At 34.9% G+C, this 17,965-nt stretch overlaps 1 protein-coding gene across 1 annotated transcript in view; it reads left to right on the top strand.

Moving 5' to 3' along the window:
- SPOCK3 (SPARC (osteonectin), cwcv and kazal like domains proteoglycan 3) overlaps positions 1 to 17,965 on the top strand; it is a 195,793-nt gene that overhangs the window by 47,540 nt on the left and 130,288 nt on the right. Inside the window, exon 3 of the mRNA XM_084517911.1 lies at positions 17,853 to 17,898. Coding sequence (XP_084374037.1) covers positions 17,853 to 17,898 — 46 coding nt within the window. The remainder of the gene's footprint in view (positions 1 to 17,852; positions 17,899 to 17,965) is intronic.

Below are 17,965 nucleotides of genomic sequence, written 5' to 3'. Positions count from 1 at the left end.
ATTTGAATAATTTCATGTGAATAATCATTCAGTAGAATCAATGAAGGGGGGGTTATGCATTTGAAAATTTACCATGTGTCTCTGTCAGTGAAAATATAACTGCCGATGTCCTTGATGTTTAAAGAAACCCTGAAGGCTCAGGGATTAGACCAATAAGTTTTACAGTTTTACTTCATAATGATTTTGACACAGTAATGAGCAGGAGATTTTTTTTTATTGATGAGGCCAGACTGGGTCCCCCTCATGACCTACACAGACAGTGACGAACACTTAAACATTAAGGAAATAGGATTTTTGGAAAAGAATCTGCACTAAGTGAGACTGAAGATAATTTAGGCAACACTTTTTACTTGTCTGTTAAAAACAGAAAGTAGAAATCATTCCATTCCATGGGAATAAAATTTGCTAGGTGATCGTGCTGTGCTAAACTGACTAAAAATAATGCAAAAAAAAAAAAAGTAGTGTTTCAGAAAATTTCCCGATTCCAGTAAACTGGGGGATTTTTGCATCTGTGATGGTCCTGATTGGTGAACTGTTTGGGCAGACAGCATAGTTACCAGGAAACAAGGAAAATTATCAAAGCTGGAGAATGGGCTAGTATGTCAAAAGACTGAACTAAGGAAAATGTACTTTTAAAATAAAGCTGAAAAATATCCAGGAAAAATCATTAGATTAAGAATAAGCTATGAAAGAGAGAGTAGATGATTAGTAAAGGAAATTCTGAGAATGTGATGGTGTCCATTAGTGGCAAGGTGCTGCTGATGCGGTGTTACTAGATCATAGACTTTTTTTTCTTTCAGAAGATTGGATTCCAGTCTCAAATTTATGGTAGATTTTCCACTACCAGGTTTATCTCAACAAAAGGAAGGAGACTTTCTTCACTCATGCTCAGTCTTTGCTGAAATTTCTCACTGCAGAATTTTGTTCTTTTATATATTCAGAATGTTTGTAATATGAGAGAATTTATTGCGACTTTCAAGGAACCATTTAGGAATGGGCTGTTTCTTGCTCTTTGTCTTGCTGTTCAACAGTGGATGCGTTGTCAATCATCTTACAGTGACAACAGTCAAAGTTGTTTGGAGTTTCCCATATGAAGCAGGAACTTCGTACTATACTGTATATGAAGATGTCTTATATTTTGTATCTGAATAATGCAGTTACTAATGATCTAAAAGAAATGGGTCGAATACTTAAATTGCATGTAAGAGTAATTCATTTAAGAAATTTAGCACTTGGTAACATACTGATTCATTATCCTTGATGAATCTAATGAAAGGATTGTTTAGATACTTCAAACTTAATTTTGTGCTTAAAATTCAGATTCCTTTGCTGAGCTGCCTTTCTTTAGGCCTCATCAGTGAAAGTTACTTCTTTAGAGGCTGACAAATAATGTTCTCTTATGAAGAGCTGTACGTTGAATTGCTCTTTTTCTGAATAGCTTCTGTACCTCTCAGTGAGGCTGAGGCCACAGTTTTTGCTCTTAACAAAAATGACTGATAGCTCTATTTTCTTTAGAAACAATGGAAGACAGCCATTTTGGAGCCATTAATTTCCCTGAAGAAGGCTATTCTTATGTAGCAGCTTTGACAGTTAACATTTAATGATGAAAGACAGTGGTAAAAAGTATACAGCACCAAAGTATGGTTTTATATATACTATCACTGCTGCTCAATAAAGAGGTTAAGGACAAAGTTAAGGGTAGGATCTGTATTACATGCAGGAGAAAGAGACAGCTGAACAAGCAGGGAAAGGAAAATGAAAAGATGTGTATAAAGCAGAAAAATGTAGGTGCCAGAAAAGATATCTGGCACATTTACATGCCTAAAAGAACACTGTAGCGCCTGACTTATAGAAACTTCTTTAGGGCTATTCCAAAGCATTTGAGCTAGAATTTGGGCTAGATCAGCTGCTATGTAAATTAATGAGCAAGAGGGAAAACTACATGTGTCACGTAAAAAAAAGTTTGTATGCTATACCTGGAATTACTAACAGAGAAAAAAGTGAGCGAGACCCTTCTGAGCCCTGTTCTCTGATGCCTCCTCTGCTGTTAGTAAATCTATGCCTGCCATTCAAAAGACAGAGGAGGACCACGGAAGTTATTCTGTAGCTTCTGCTGACATGTTAGGTGATACATGTAGGGTGCTTTGACTCTATCACAGAATCACAGAATCATCTAGATCTTGGAAGAGACCTCCAAGATCATCTAGTCCAACCTCTGACCTAGCACTAACAAGTCCTCCACCAAACCATATCACTAAGCTCTACATCTAAGCGTCTTTTAAAGACCTCCAGGGATGGTGACTCAACCAATTCCCTGGGCAGCCCATTCCAATGCCTAACAACCCTTTCAGTAAAGTTCTTCCTAATATCCAACCTAAATCTCCCCTGGTGCAACTTTATCCCATTCCCCCTTGTCCTGTCACCAGGCACGTGGGAGAATAAACCAACCCCCACCTTGCCTCCTTGTTTCAGATTTTCTTAGTAAGTAACTTCATGGAAGTTATTTTTTAATAAAATAATCTGGGAAGTCTTAGAAGTTTAGAATACAAGATATCATAGGCAATGTTTACTTCTTGTGATAATTTTTTTTTTTTAGTATTCTTTGTCATATATAAATAAGAAATTTCTACACATGGTTAGGATATCCAGGCACCTTAATTCTGGAAAAAAAAAAAAAAAAAAAAAAAGTCATGGTGTGTTAGAGAAGAAAACACCTGCAATTTCTTTGAAACTTTTTTTTTTTTTTGGGGTGGGCGGGGGTGGATCTCATTTGTCTTTCTCATGTTTGTAGATGTGGTATCACTGTAATGCATTTTATCTGGAAATTTTGAAACTCTTTTGTTTAGTCCATTTTAAAAAAGTTTTTGTTAAGGTAAAAAATAACATTGACAACACTGTACATTCTAGTTATTTATTTAACATCTGCAAAGTAGGATAAAGGAAAATGTCACAAGACAGGCCTTTCTTAAGGGATGAGTAAAAGCATTTAAATGTAGTTCATACTAGAACTAGCCTTTGAGAAATTGGAAAGTCAGAAAGCTTTTTGAGATGGAGAAATGTGCTTATTGTCTCAGAAGCACCATAATGCTACAGTAATTTTGTTAGCTAATACAGAACTTTTATTGCAAATAAAATTACTTCTCGTTAGGCAAAGTTCAGAGTAGGTGAAGTAATTACTGGTAGTATGAATTTTGGGCTTCATTTTCACTTAGGCTTCATTATCTCTTCCCCAGGGCTCCATTTTAGGGCCAATTCTCTGTTTTCATGAGTGTTTTGGAGGCAGGACCTGAAGGTATACCTAGCAAGTTTGCAGGTGACACTAAATTGGGAGGAGCTGTTGAGCTCTTCAAGAGTAGAGAGGTCTTGCAGAGAGATCTTGACAAATCAGAGAGCTGGGAAATCAACTATATGAAGTTTAACAAGAGCAAGTGCTGGATCTGTATTTGGGAAGGGACAGCCCTGGCTATAAGTACAGACTGAGGGATGAGGGGCTGAAGAGCAGCCCTGCAGAAAGGGATCTAGGGGTTCTTCTTGATGGCAAGTTGAACATGAGCCAGCAGTGTGCCCTGACAGCCAGGAGGGCCAATTGTACCCTGGAGTGCATCAGGCATGGCGCTGCTAGTCATCAAGGGAAGGGATTGTCCCGCTGTGCTCTGTTGCTGCCTCACCTGGAGTACTGTGTGCAGTTCTGGGTGCCACAGTCTAAGAAGGACGTAAAACAATAACAGAGCATCTAAAGGAGGGCTACAAAGATGGTGAAGGGTCTAGAGGGCAAGATGTATGAGGAGTGGATGAAGTCCCTTGGTTTCTTTAGCCCAGAGCAGGCTGAGGGGAAGCCTCATGGCGGCCTGCATGTTCCTCACGAGGGGAGCGGAGGGGCAGGTGCTGAGCTCTGCTCTCCGGGGACAGTGACAGGACCCGAGGGAACAGCATGGAGCTGGGACAGGGGAGGGTCAGGCTGGGGGTTAGGAAAAGGTTCTGCACCCAGAGGGTGGTCGGGCACTGGGACTGGCTCCCCAGTGAAGTGATCACAGCACAGAGCCTGCCGTAGTTCAAGAAGTGTTTGGACAAAGCTCTCAGACACAGGGTCTGATTTTTGGGTGATCTTGTATGGAGCCAGGAGCTGGACTCATTGATCCTTGTGGGTCTTTCCAACTCAGGATATTCTGTGACTTTAAATACGAGTTGAAAGAAGGAGTCCAAAACTTACTGATATTTGTTTGAAAAAAAAAAAAAGGCACATTCTTAAAGTAAGGCTGAAGCTGTGAAGTATATTTCCTGTGGAGATAAAAAAAAAAAAAAAAAAAAAAAAAGTGTAAATTTCTTGTTTAGACAGAGGACATAGTTAAGCTTGCAAATATTTTTCTAAGAAATGAAGTCTGACTGAGTTTTCTTTAAACAAACAAACAAATATGTAGTTGTGAAACTCCTCTTTCATTTGCAGAGTAACTATTTCTTTTCCACGAGGCAGCTTATCTTTTCCAAGTTTATCCATCTAAATAATGGAACTCAATTCCAATAGTGTCAAGCTAGGTTAGACTACTGCTATAGAATGTGTATTACTTGATGAAATACTCTTAATTTTCTTAACCCACAGGGTACGTTGCATTTATTGTACTGAATAAGATGCAACTCATACAGATTTTACAGGGATGTACATTATGTTGTGTTATGTTTTCCAAATGGCTAAATTTGTTCTTCTCTAATGTTGGCAAGATGTATGAGAAAGCTGTTTTTGCAGCCCACAAATCAAAAGGGATAACTGACTTATTTATAACATAGCTTTTTACCAGCATTCTTCTTCTTACCAACATTAATTTCACTCTCTGTGTCTGAAATCTACTGATGAGACTGTTACTGTTTTTAGAAATGAAGACAACTCTAATACCTCAACCAGCAAAATATTTATAGTGCAAGTACAGAAATAATTTAACAAGTAATTAATATAATGCGAAATATATATTAAAAACCAAGCAAAATGCAAACAACAGACCATAAGCAATATATTTGGAACTAGTTATATCATCCCTTGCAAATAGGTTTGATTATGTTAGGATCCTGTCAATAACACACTGAAATGAATAGTGATGCTTAACTACTCTTAGACTTCACAATGCATATGTTCTAATTCAGAAAAAATCAATGTTTTGAATCACATATCACAGCAGTAAATTTTGGGAATATGAGCAAATTATAGCCTTGGAAAGCAGGGGAATAAAAAAAGTCACATAGGTTATCAACGCATTCAAGGAATAGGGTGGTAACTGCATCAGAATCAGATAGCCCACTAGGCAATGACATCGATATCGAAGTGGTAGTGAATGACAACTAACTGTACTCACAACTCTACACCCTTTAGCTAATCATCAACAAGTGCTACTTACTAATGATCTAAAAGTGGTAAAGCCTATGAAGAAAAATCACAAGTCTGTTCCACCCCCCACCCTTACTTGTAACCAACCAACCCCACTTTCTGAGTATCAGTTTAGAAACAAACTGTGCAAGGAGATACTGGCCTGATAACTGTTTTTAGACACAGAAAGCATGTTCCTTTTTCTCCTGACATATTTTTTTTTCCTGGTAAAAATGTTTTATTCCCCTGCCACACTTAGTATTTTTTACTAAGCCTGAGCTGCAGAGGAGGTTCTCCTATCATCAAGACTCAATGTTTTCCCAGGCTTCTATAGTAAGAGATATGAATAGTGAACTGTGACAATAACCTGCTCTCCACAGTTGGTTTTGTATAAAGAGCAGGTAGTAATAATTCAGGAATGTGTATGTGTGCGCACTTAGTGTAGAGTTTTTGGAATCATGTATGTACTATCTCATTTTTTTCCCATTTTGCAGTTGTTATATTTCTTAGACATATTTGACACTTACTTTATATAAGCTTGATGAGACCTTTTCTTTGCTTTTTTTACAGGTACTGGGATACCTACACAGTTTTGTATCACAGTATCAGGCCTGGTTAGGAGTTGGATGTTTTTTCTTTTGATATGGCCATAACTGCTGCTGTTTCAGTGGTATAGAGTTCATTCGTGTTAAATAGGGTTTTACATCGAGATAGCATTTGATTTCTGCAGGCTATTGTTTTTGATAAAGTGGTGTACTTTTGTGTGTTATGGGTGTACATTGTTTTGAAAGCTTTATTCAAGTTCTTAGTTTAATATGCATAATTAGAGAGAAATTATAAGAACACATGATGTCTGAGTAGTTAGGATGCACAATGCTGAGATCATGTAAAGGCTGCAATTCAAAATGTAGGAGAAATAGGGTAACATTTTAATTTATTGCATCCAAATTACAAATGCCTCATTGATGGGATGCTGCTAGAAGCAGTTGGGGTACATATTTCACTTTAATGATAATATACTACAGTATACCGCTACATGCCTGTGTTCAATGTGGGGTTCCTCATTCTGAAGTCCGATGTCTGGGCAACTAGTTGTTACTTGCTGTCAAAAGGCATCTCAGCCTGAGTCAATCATGGGGAATTCTATGAACGTGCAACTCAGCTTCTAAAACTGGTTCTTCTCAGTTCTTGCTCTGTTTGTTTGTTTTTGTTTTTTGTTTTTATTGATCAATAACTGATCATTTATCATTATTTTATACTATTTGATAATCATTCTGTGCTTTTAAATGCTTTTTTATGTTACCTTTCTGCATGTCCATCTGGGGGTCCTGTTGCAATCTCTTGTTTTTATTCAACAGTCATCAAGTTGTGGTTTTCTGATAGTGGACCTAATGCTTTTTAATTCAATTAAGGCACATGTGTGGCCTTGTTTTAGTCACTAGATAGTTCACTCTAAGACGTAGTGATCTATTAGAAGATGTGTTTATAATGGTGTATAGATACTTAGAGATGTTACAAATTTAATGCTTTGGTAACTACTTTGTTGTTGTTGTTATGGTAATACTACTGGTAGGTTATCAAAATTGCATAACAAAAAAGGGAAATTATTTTTTTCAGCTTTTATGGACTTAAAAATGATTGTCAACTTTTTCACTATTAAGTTGTTTATGCAATGCTTTTTCACTTTGTCATAAGCATATAAGTTTGCTTAGTTTTTCAGATGCATTTAAATAGCAATAAACAATATCCTTGAGTCTGAAATCCTTTCCTATGATACAGTCTTAGTGGTGATATGTCTAATCCAGAATGTTGAAGATGTAATGCTGGCTCAAGCTTCTACTCCCAACACTGAGTGCTCTGAGCATTGGAAAAGCAGTCTGTTGAATTGGTTTTCAGAGGTGTGTTGGAGAGTTTGCTGGCAGAAGGAAGCAAAATAGTAGGTTTTTGTTGTTGCTGTTTTATCTATTTATTTATTTTTGCTGTCTGCTTGTGTTTACTGCTTTGCAGTAAAGACAAACAAATGTTAACCCAGGAGGTTTATGCTCAAGTTCCAGGTGTCAAGGTCAGTTCCTAAGTACAGCGCAGAGTTGTGCGCCTTGGCGGCATGGAGAGTTCGAAAGAACAAGTTTGAGCCAGTGGACTTAACAGTATAAATGCTTGAAGGGAATAGGCTTTGGGGAGATCTTAACGCTGACTGATTATTGGCATAGATACAGACTATAGTCCATTTTTCATCCTTTTTAGGGCATTCTTCCCCTTGATGTATTTCATCTTCTGGAACACCTGGGAACAGTAACTGTTACTTAATGCGTATGGTGGTTGGAAATGGTCTTTTCAATTCTGTTCTATGGTTATTTACTGTATCACTATGTTCAGTCTGTATAAATAACTTTTTTGAAAAAAAAAAAAATGTTTCTATTGCAGAACTTTGCTTTTTTTTTTTTTTTTTATTATTATTAAAAAGTGAGACCAAAGAGCACAGGTTCTTGTCATTGGAAATGCTTTATTTCAGATAATTCCACCAATAAATGCAACTAACAGGAAACAGATTAGGTTTCATCAAAGAATACATGTTCTTACTCATGAACAGATACTGACAGAACAGTTTAGAAGGAGCTTTTAAATTTTCATTAATATTTTTAAAGAGATAGGAATGCATGCTTGATTTTGTAGCTAAAGCACTTCAATTTTAAAAAAGTTCCAGTTCAGTATTCTTATTTTATCTAACCAGGAAATACAAACTAAAGTTTTAGTTAAAGCTTTAGAACAGAGATTGTCTTATAATCATTCTTGCACTGTTGTAAAAATAGCAGTCTGTTGTCATAGTGGTAGCTTTACTTGAAATTGAGATAGCACTTCTAAAATAAGCATATTTTTATGTATTATAGCCTAGTGTACATGCAGATACAGTTATGGACTGTTTATAGAAACAGCAAAAAAAAAAAAAGAGGTAAAAATATTAATAATACTGATCTGTGAATAGACATGGGATGAGAAAATAGCCTGTTTCAAAAAAGTAAGTACCCATACAGCTATTAGATCTAACTTGAGCAAAGTACGTATGCATGACTGTTGTATAGTTAAATGCTTATGTTTAATATAGTAAAACAAACAAACAAACATAAAAAAAACCTCTCTCAATGTATCTCCTATGTAAACATGTATACATAATTACAATTCTGAGTCAAGGAAAGTAATGTACATTTCCTGTCCTGTTATCTGATACTGTCTTACGGTGCTACACCAATCTGGCACAAACTCAGCTTTTAGTAAGATATGAAATTGGCTGTAGAAGGGAGTCACAGAAAATAGAGCCAATTGGTTTAAGTCTTTCCCACCATGTCCTGAGGAAGTCGACAGGATGTTTTTTGCAGTTACAGATTTTGTAGCTAAATAACTGTGTATGTTGAGAAATGCCATGTATGCTGACAGTGTAAAAGGTCATTCGTAATATCTTTGTTCAGTCTTACGGTGAAATTTTGAACAATTCCATGTATTATTAGTATTCTGCATTTAAAGTATCTCGTGATTTCACATGAACTAATACTTTGTTATGTCTGTGCTGTGGCCAGTGGTAAGGAAAACTTGGACATCTACTCCTATTTCTATGAAAGGCTGACCAAAGGCAAAAATATAGTAACATTTTTGTAGTAACACAGGTCATTCATCCAGGTATGTGAAGTATTTTGTACACTTTGCTGTTAGATTTGTAAAGTCCTCAGAACTTAGTAACAGACAAAGTGTGTTAAGTGTTCATACTTTTTTTTCATAGCCACTTGTAATGACTGCTTTTTCTGCAATTTTTGTTTTTTATGTAACTCAGCATTATATATTCATGAGGCTTGCTGGTTCATATGATATTTTTAAGTATTTCTTTCTGTATTATTGACCACATCTGTAAATAACATAATTGCAAGAGGACCACTAGGAACAAGAGGGCATAAAAAGGCATTGAACTTTTTGGTTATGTTTTGTTGATAAATTAAGGTGATAACTCTTGAGAAAGAGTCCCCATCTTGAATCAGATAATAGTCCCACATTATGAATAGCTTTAAGCTCTAACAAAAATAACACCTACCAGGGTGCAGTTGCAGAATAATTGAATTTTGGAACAAATTTATATATGTGCATATCAATTTGTAATATATTTTAACAATATCCTTCTTTTTCCCCTGAATTTACTGTCTGTGGATCTACCCAGTTCACAGTAGAAATGGTTTTCTTCTAATACAAGTTATATAAGTTTGACTATAATAAATATCTATAAAAATAACTATCCAGTATTGATATTCACAAAAAAAGTTGAATCTTCTATCACTGGTTTAATTACAGATTCTGAAGTGCAGATTGTCTTCACAGATACTAGGTTCAAGTTAAGGTGTGCTACATTGACCATTTACCTCATTTGGACATAACTATTATTTCACTCTAGAATGCAGTCTGGTTGGTCAGTGCTGTAAATCTTGTTAGGTCTACACTGAATATTTATTCTTGTCTTTAATGTGCCTGGAAATGAACTTAAAGAGGACACTTCATTGATCTGTACAGGGACTGTGGTGAGGCTGTTTGGCTTGTAGTTCCCTGGATCTTCCTCCTTGCTTTTTTTGTATGGGTCACCATTTTTCATAGGTAGAGACAATAGCCTCACAATCATACTGGCCATCGCTTTCAGCACAGTTGGTCTTTCCAGCCTCATAGATGGGATGTGATCTCTCCATAATTTATTGTTATGTCACTGTTGGCTGCACTTCTCTTTTCCAGATTGTGCAATTGTATGCAGAGGTCAGAAAATAAGTTCTGCCTTTGTTACCAAAGGTTTGTGCATTAGTGAGCAGGCACCTGAGGAAGACTTCCTGAATCGGCACATTAAAGTCCCATGGGTGGCCTGCTACCATGCATATCATCTGTTTTCAACTTTTTGTTCAACTCTTGGCTTCTACTCTTGCAGTACAGCTAATCAAATGTAAGGCCCTCCTTACAAATTGAATCTTCACAACATAACAGGCGAAGCATGGCCAAAATCTTTTGTATTTATTTGTGGTAGAAAGATGGTTCTTCTTATTTTATTCGTAGTGATCTATAGAAGGTGCTCTTTTAAAGAAACATGCATTGAAATTTTTATGGGGATCTAGAGGGTTCATGCTTTAATATTAATCCATTCAAATTCAAAATAAATAGCATTCTTTCAGTATTTGTGAATATAAGCTTTAACGAGCATTTGGTGTTTCCTGGCAAATGATTTCAATGCTGTTCTGTTGAAATCTGCTGTTAGTTATGCCGCTAGTATCAAATAGACATCCTCCACAGAAATCTTACTGAATGAGATCTGTGAAACAGAGAGGGCTGAAGAGTCGTGGCTCTTAGCCCAGCCTCATCAACAGTGCTAGAAGTGTGAAGCAAAGAAAAGGGAGCGAGGTGCACATTGAGCATGGGGAATTTGGTGCCAGAGTTGCTAGAAGCAGCTTTGGATTCTGATTGTGCTGTGCCAGCCCCATGAATACAGGCCTTTGGGGTGGCATGGCCCTCAAGTTTGGAGCAGCAAAGGAAGCTGACAGCATCCTCCCCGGAGGCTGGCACTGAACAACAAACTAACATCCTTTCACTTGTCACTCTAGTGCTCCACTAGAGGTTAAATGCCAAACAAATAGGAAAGGAGTTTTGTAGCAAGACCCAGTCTCACCTACTGGCATTCAACTCCTTCAGTACCAGAGGAGTAATGTTGGTATTACCTCTATGGTGGTTCATTATTTTGGAGGTTGTTTTTTCATGCTGACTGTTTGCCTTACTGTACTGATCTTTAATATTACCAGATTCCAAGGAATATTGGATGTGAATTGCCGCTACTTTTATATGCGTTTGAGGTATTTTCTGCACTGAACTGTCTGTAGTGGTTTTATCTAAACTACCTGTATTTCTAATAGGAGACTTAAGCTGCGGAAAAAGAGTCAAATCTGGAAATAGTCAGCTTTCTCTACTAACCTGTAAAAATCTTAAAGACTGTGGTTTTATTTCTTAAGTCTAGGTAATAGATCTGTTTTTTTTTTTTTTTTTTTTTTTTCCCTATTCTTTTTTTTTCTCTCTCTCCCTCTCCTCCTTTATTCACTGAAGAAGGGTTCCCGCTCTTTCTCCTTTGGAGAGTTGGAAAAGAAACCTCAAAGGTGGCTTCATGGGACACATAACAGGTGTTTCAACTGGTGAGGAGAGATGGATCCTGTTGAGAAGAAAGTATGGTGCCAAATACTTATTAAACAGTCCCTGGAGCTAGTTCTCCTTGTTCTGCTGCAGGTCCTTAGCTGTGTGACATCATGTAACGTACGCATGTATTGTCCCAAAGGTTGTGCAACCCACTGAATACATCCAGGACAATTTAAAACAAAACAACAACAACAAATAAGCGGTGCTTAGAAGCACATGGTCTGCTGTGTGTGCTCAGGCTTCTTGCCCTCTCAGATGTGCTGATGGAGGTAAGATGTGGAATAATAAATACAGTGTGGTAGGTGTTGGTCATGTTCCCTTGAGTGCTCTTGAGCTGGCTAAACATCAGCTCCACAGCCATACAACAGAGTGCTCACATTGGCTATGATAGATTGGATGGCTATGCAGGGCAGCAGAGATGAAAAGCAGCATCTGATAGACAGGTATCCACATGCTGATAAAGAGTTTGTCTGCCTCTTGGATGAGGATTCCAGACTGACTCAAATTTCAGGTTACAGAATTTCATAGCACAGAAACATCACTCATACTCACCCTACTGCAGAGTTTTCAGTGATGTGAACAAATAAAAATCCCTTCACTAGATCTTGAAACAAAGGAGAAAGATGCTTCTTTGGGACATTTTGTATGTTGCTAGGAGGCTGAAAAGAGCCGTGCTTGCTTAGCCTGCTCAAGAATAACACTCAAGAACACTCAATAATATAAACACTCAAGAATATAAATGCATGTTCATAAAATCTGCTGTTGGAGAGGTGAGAAGACATGAAGGAGGAAGTACTTAGTGAAATCAAGTCTGCTGCAGAGCTGAGTTTGAGGCAAGCAAAGACCTGTAGTGGTGGACTTGGCTCTATTCATCTGGTTTGCTGAACTGGAATCTTGAATTATAGTAACAATTACCTAGCCTAGGACTTAAAAAAAAAAAAAAAAAAAAAAAAAAACCAAACCAAAACAACAACAACAAAAAACCCTTTGAGATTGGCTGAGAAAGGGATGTATGTACTTGAGATGCAGATATAAGAAATGGAATAGAGAACCCATTAGCAACTCCATGAAATTAAAAACAGCAAAATGGTCTCATAGCTAGTGGCAGCAAGGAAAAAATGATCTGTCCAACTGAATCTAATATTGTAGGTTTTAAGTTACATTATCATTTGCAGCCTGAGACACTTCAGTTTCTGACATCATCAAAATATGATTTCAAAAACAAACTCCTAAGGAATAAGGAGGGTGGCAGTAACATGTATTTTATTTTCCATTACAATAACTTGTATAAAGTTTGAGTGAAATTTTGTATGGGTGGAATTTAGTTTGACCTTGAATAAAGTCCCAGTAACTGTTAAAAGTTTCCTTTGTTGAAAAGGCATTGTATATGAAGCAACACGATCACACTGAGACTGCTAGACTTCTCCTTGAAATGCTAGTTTTAAAATCACATAGTAATATCCCAAGTGTAGAAACTGCACTGTAGAAGCAAATTTACACTTGGAAAAAATACAGTTACAAATTCAGAAAATTGGCTTTAATTTAAGTGGATTCTCTGAGATAAATGAGCTTTGATTTTAACATATAGACTTCCATGCATAGACAATGCTAGAAATAGGAATGTGAACATGAAGCAAGGCTGGGTTTTCTTTATCCATTTTTGCATGTCTATCTCAGTCTGAAAATATTTGCTAAGAAAATGCCTTACTTGTTTTAGGATACCCGCTGTTTTCTGAATCAGGTTTATCATAGATAACATGTAGCATAATATTCTTTAGCAGTATGGATTTCTGTTAGATAATAATTTGAGTGGTCAGCAATATGTGGCAGCACCTGAAGAAACTGTTGCAGAAGAGACAACAATAAAGTGATGTAACAAATATTCTATGCAAGAAAGAAAATTAATAGGAACTTGTTTTTATCTCAATTGAAAGCCGAAAACTTTTACCACTTAACTATATTGTTAGATATAATTTTTTTTCCAGTGAGTTTTTTATTTTCCTATAGTGAAATATGTATTTCCTAAAAATAATATATAAACTGCTTTTTAAGAAAAAGAAAGAAGAACAGAAAAGCCCAAAAAGAACCAACAAAAGTATTTTAGGCAAGATATCAGTGTGTTTTTTAATTTTTTTTTCTTGTTTGTTCGTTTGTGTGTTTTTTTTTTTTTTTTTTTTTTTTTTTTTTCTTCCTTCTGATTAAAATGTTCTGGTATGATGCTTTTGGTCATTCTGAATTCTTAAGTCTGTCAGATTTTTCTGTCGGATTTTTTCATATATATAAATTATATATATATACTTATATATTTTTTTCTTAAAGTGGGCCATTTTCATGAAAAAATAGACATGTATATTAGCCTCAAAGAACATAGGCAATTGTAGTATGAACTTTAATTCTTAGAAATGCTGTATCATTATGAACCTGAGTGAGCATAATACTTAAATGTGCATAATTTTTAGACATGGATATTAGCTCAATTGCAATTTATCATATATTGCTCTTAGAAGTGCTACGTACATTCTGTAGACAGATTTTGAAAAGTTACTTCAACTTCATATAGTTTCCAAAAAGATCAGTAAGGATGAATTTTCTATTTAAAATCCCTGGTTACCTTTACGTAGGTAATGTTGAAAAAGCAGTATGGTTACTGTGACAAATTAATGACTTTATTCCGTATACCTTCATGACTTGCCTTTTTACATGCCCAGGACAAAGGCAAGAAAGCTCCTGAAGAAAATCATAAGTTACAGTCTCTTTCCTGAGACATTGCCTTTTGCATTGGTAGATCCAAGGATACTTTGGCTAGAGATGCTGTAACACAACTTAGTCTTCACTGTCAACTGTGTATTTGTTCGTTCTTTTTTTAAATCTTACTTTAAAATAATGAAAAATGAGGCTTTATAAATTTGTTATCCTCATGATGATACCCTGAACAGGATATTGAATGTTTCAATAATCAACATCATATTTACTGAAGTTTAGGAAAGGTCTGAATATAACATGGAGCCATTTTTTTTATATATTTTTTTTTTGTGCAGCTGATACGTTAAATAGTCTTAGAAGTATTTCCAAAGGTGTCAAACTTTTTTGATTTATTGAACCAATTTTATTGTTTTTTTTAGTTCAATTTTATTGAACCAAATACTTCAGGAGACTTATATTAACTATTCTATCTAGTTTACAGAGGCACGTAAAGTTTTTGTTTTAAATATCCAGTAATTGATTTTCTTTAAATAGCAGGTGATTTGAAAATTTACCTGCTTGGGAAGATTGGTGTAGGTATATGATATTTTTGTAGTGTATTGAAATAGGTTTGGAATGATGTTTAATTCACTATATAAAAAATAAATAAATAAATTCAAATAATGTAATTTTTAATGGCTTGATTTCTCTCTATTGATTACAGAGTAAAGTGCTTAAATGACATGCTTCATTCACTTGTAAACTAAAAAGTGGCTGGATATTCATTATGAATTGGATTTGTCAAATTTTCTTTATTGCTGTTCATACTCTGTATTATGTTGTTGATGAAGATTCTGTAGCAGGGAACAAGTCAATAAAATAAACAAAAAGACTAGGAAAAGATTCAGAGAAGTGTAACAAGAAACACAGAGTACCTTTATAAATGGAAATCAGTCAGCTAGGACTTTAAGTTCTAGAAATCTCCATGAGATATATTTGGGATGTATGAAGTTGCATGCAGTTATAGAGAAGGTGAACAAGAATTGATTTTTTGTCTTTTCCAATATAAAATGAGGGTTGATAAAATGAGCTGAGTGTATTCCAGGTTTGAAGCAGAACAATGAAGAGAGTTTTCATGCAATGTGCGTTTAAGTTTTTGAACACCTTCCCTTGGGCTGCTCTAAATTCTGAAAGTTTGTTTAGTCTCAAGGTGAAATTGGACAAGCTCATGGACTAGCAGAGAGAACTATTAAATACAAAGGAACCACATCTTGTTTAGGAAGTAATTTAGCTGCAAATGGTTTGAGGCCAACTTGGGAAAGTATAATAATGTGTACAAGTCCAAGCTCTGCATTTTTCCCTAGGCATAATGCTTTGCCTAGAAGAGCTCTTATACCAGTTGTCCCATGTGAAACCTCTTTTCTCATAGACTTATTATTTAGTTAGTTATTCTAATTTTTCAGCATTTTAATGACAAACAATATCTCTGAATAAGTTCATTCTGGGTGAACATTACTGCTTTACTAAAAATTTGAAGACAATCTAGCGCTTTTTGAATAAATCTAACAGTGGTCTTCAGTCTAGAGAAAATGAAAAGAAAAATGATGTAAATTGTGTATTTTACTGTTCTAATATCACTTCCATCAGAACTTTATTATTTATTATTTATTATTTAATCTCTATTTCTTTATTCTTACTATAATATTAACTACGATAAAATTATTTTAATATTCTTCATTTCTTTACTCTCTATTATCCCCAAATTCAGCTGAATTGCATGTAACATAAAAATTAAGAAAACCTTCTATTCATAGAAGATCTTGATATATTTTAGCAATAAGCAGTTGGTAGAACTTAAAGGAGATACTATATATGGTCATTCTGAGAACAGTAAAAGTTACAGAAACTAAAGATAAAGTAAAACTTATGACCAGCTGCTTTGGTCATAAATTTTTCAACACAAAAGAAACTAACAGAAAATAGAGGATTTTCTGTTTACACTCTGTTACCCTACATAACGTGGATAAAGTATGTGATGCTTATTTGTAAAACATAACATCACATAATACATATTTTAAAATTAAATGAATGAATAAACGTTATCCTGTTAAGGTATTTATATATCATGCTTTTTCAGCAACTGAAAGTTTTAGAAACATGGCATGTGATTCATGGAGTAGCATGGCATTAAATCGATCTCAAACCTATTCAGACCACTACTGTAGGAGTAACATCTCCACATTTTCTATTAGGAGGAATATAATTGGAAAACACTTCCATAATTGTCATTTCTATTCATGTCTTGCATCGTTTTAAACTCATTTGATGTGCCATATGGATTTATTTACTTTCAGAAATAGTAATTAAAAAGGCAAATATTGTTAATCTGTGCAGCATCAGAATAAATGAAAGCGTAAGTATGGTACATAACTGTGATTTTATCCTGTACTTCCAGATTCTTATTTCTGTCTTTCTCTTTCAAAGAAGAAATTCCCATAAAAGCACCTTTTACTGATAAAACACCATCAGTGAAAGACAGATTATGATGCAACCACTTTTTTTTTTCCCCCCCTTTTGAGGTAAAACTATTGAACTGTTAAAACTACTTTGTTCCTGTATATATCTGCTTGATGTCTGATTATTCTTTTAGTTGTGATTATGTGGCTTTGGCAATTGTATGAGTCTCAAATTTTTCCAATAGTTCAATTATTTTATAAATTGAGGTTTTCCTATGCTCTTCTTGGTGATATTTTAGCGAGTGAGTTAGAACTGCTGGATATGATAAAACACCCAGTTAGTGAACCAAATTTATTCATAAATTAAAATGATGAGTACAATTTCTTCAATGTTTTGTTCTAAATAATTATTACTTAATTTAAGAGATACTTTTATTCTCTTTAATCATCTTTCTGTTCCACCTATTATCTGAGGTTAATTATTAATTTGAAATTAATTTATTTACATCTTAGCTATGAATTTGTCATTTATTACCATTTTTTAAAAAAATATTGAGAGAAGTTTATTTAATTCAAGTCTTCTCTTCTTGTAGCCTAACGCAGCTGATGACATAATTAGGAGGATATTTTATTTTTAGGAAGATGATTTTGTAGAAAATTGAGCTAAATAATTTTTTAATGGCAAATTTTACTGATACAATTGGAAACTGCATAAGAATTTTCTAAAATTCATTTGCTGTTCTTTAAAATTTTGTTATTTTATTGATTGTGACTTTGTAGCTTTGGGCTTGAAAAATTATTAAGGGAAAATTTAATAATTTTTTTCAATATCTTAGAATTTAAAGTACAAGAAAACTGCTGTACTGTTTTAAAATCAGCATTAGAAACATTGTCTCCATAAGTACTTTGAGAAATACCATTTTTATATTTAAATGCTAGTAATATTGAGTAACGTGCAAATAGTCTCTGAATTACAGTTTTATTCTCTATGTGTAATTTGTCCCATTATGGTGACTGTAATCTTTTTCTCATTTGTTTTTTACTGCTTGCCTTTTCTAGGAAGTAGAGGTTGGTATACATTTCTGTCTTTCATGATTCTGTCAATTTTGCATGAATACATTGATTTCTCACATTTTACTAAATGTAGGTTGTTTCTCCCTCTCCAGGATGATTATTTTCGTACATGGAGTCCGGGTAAACCATTTGATCAAGGTAAGATTCTGCTACTAGTTATTTGTGTGGTTTAAGATTTCAGTATTTGTAAATGTACTCCTGTTTT

The sequence above is a fragment of the Aythya ferina genome, assembly GCF_964211825.1.
Source record: "Aythya ferina genome assembly, chromosome: 4".
NCBI classification, from domain to species: Eukaryota; Metazoa; Chordata; class Aves; order Anseriformes; family Anatidae; genus Aythya; species Aythya ferina.
This window is presented reverse-complemented; position numbering and strand designations above follow the sequence as displayed.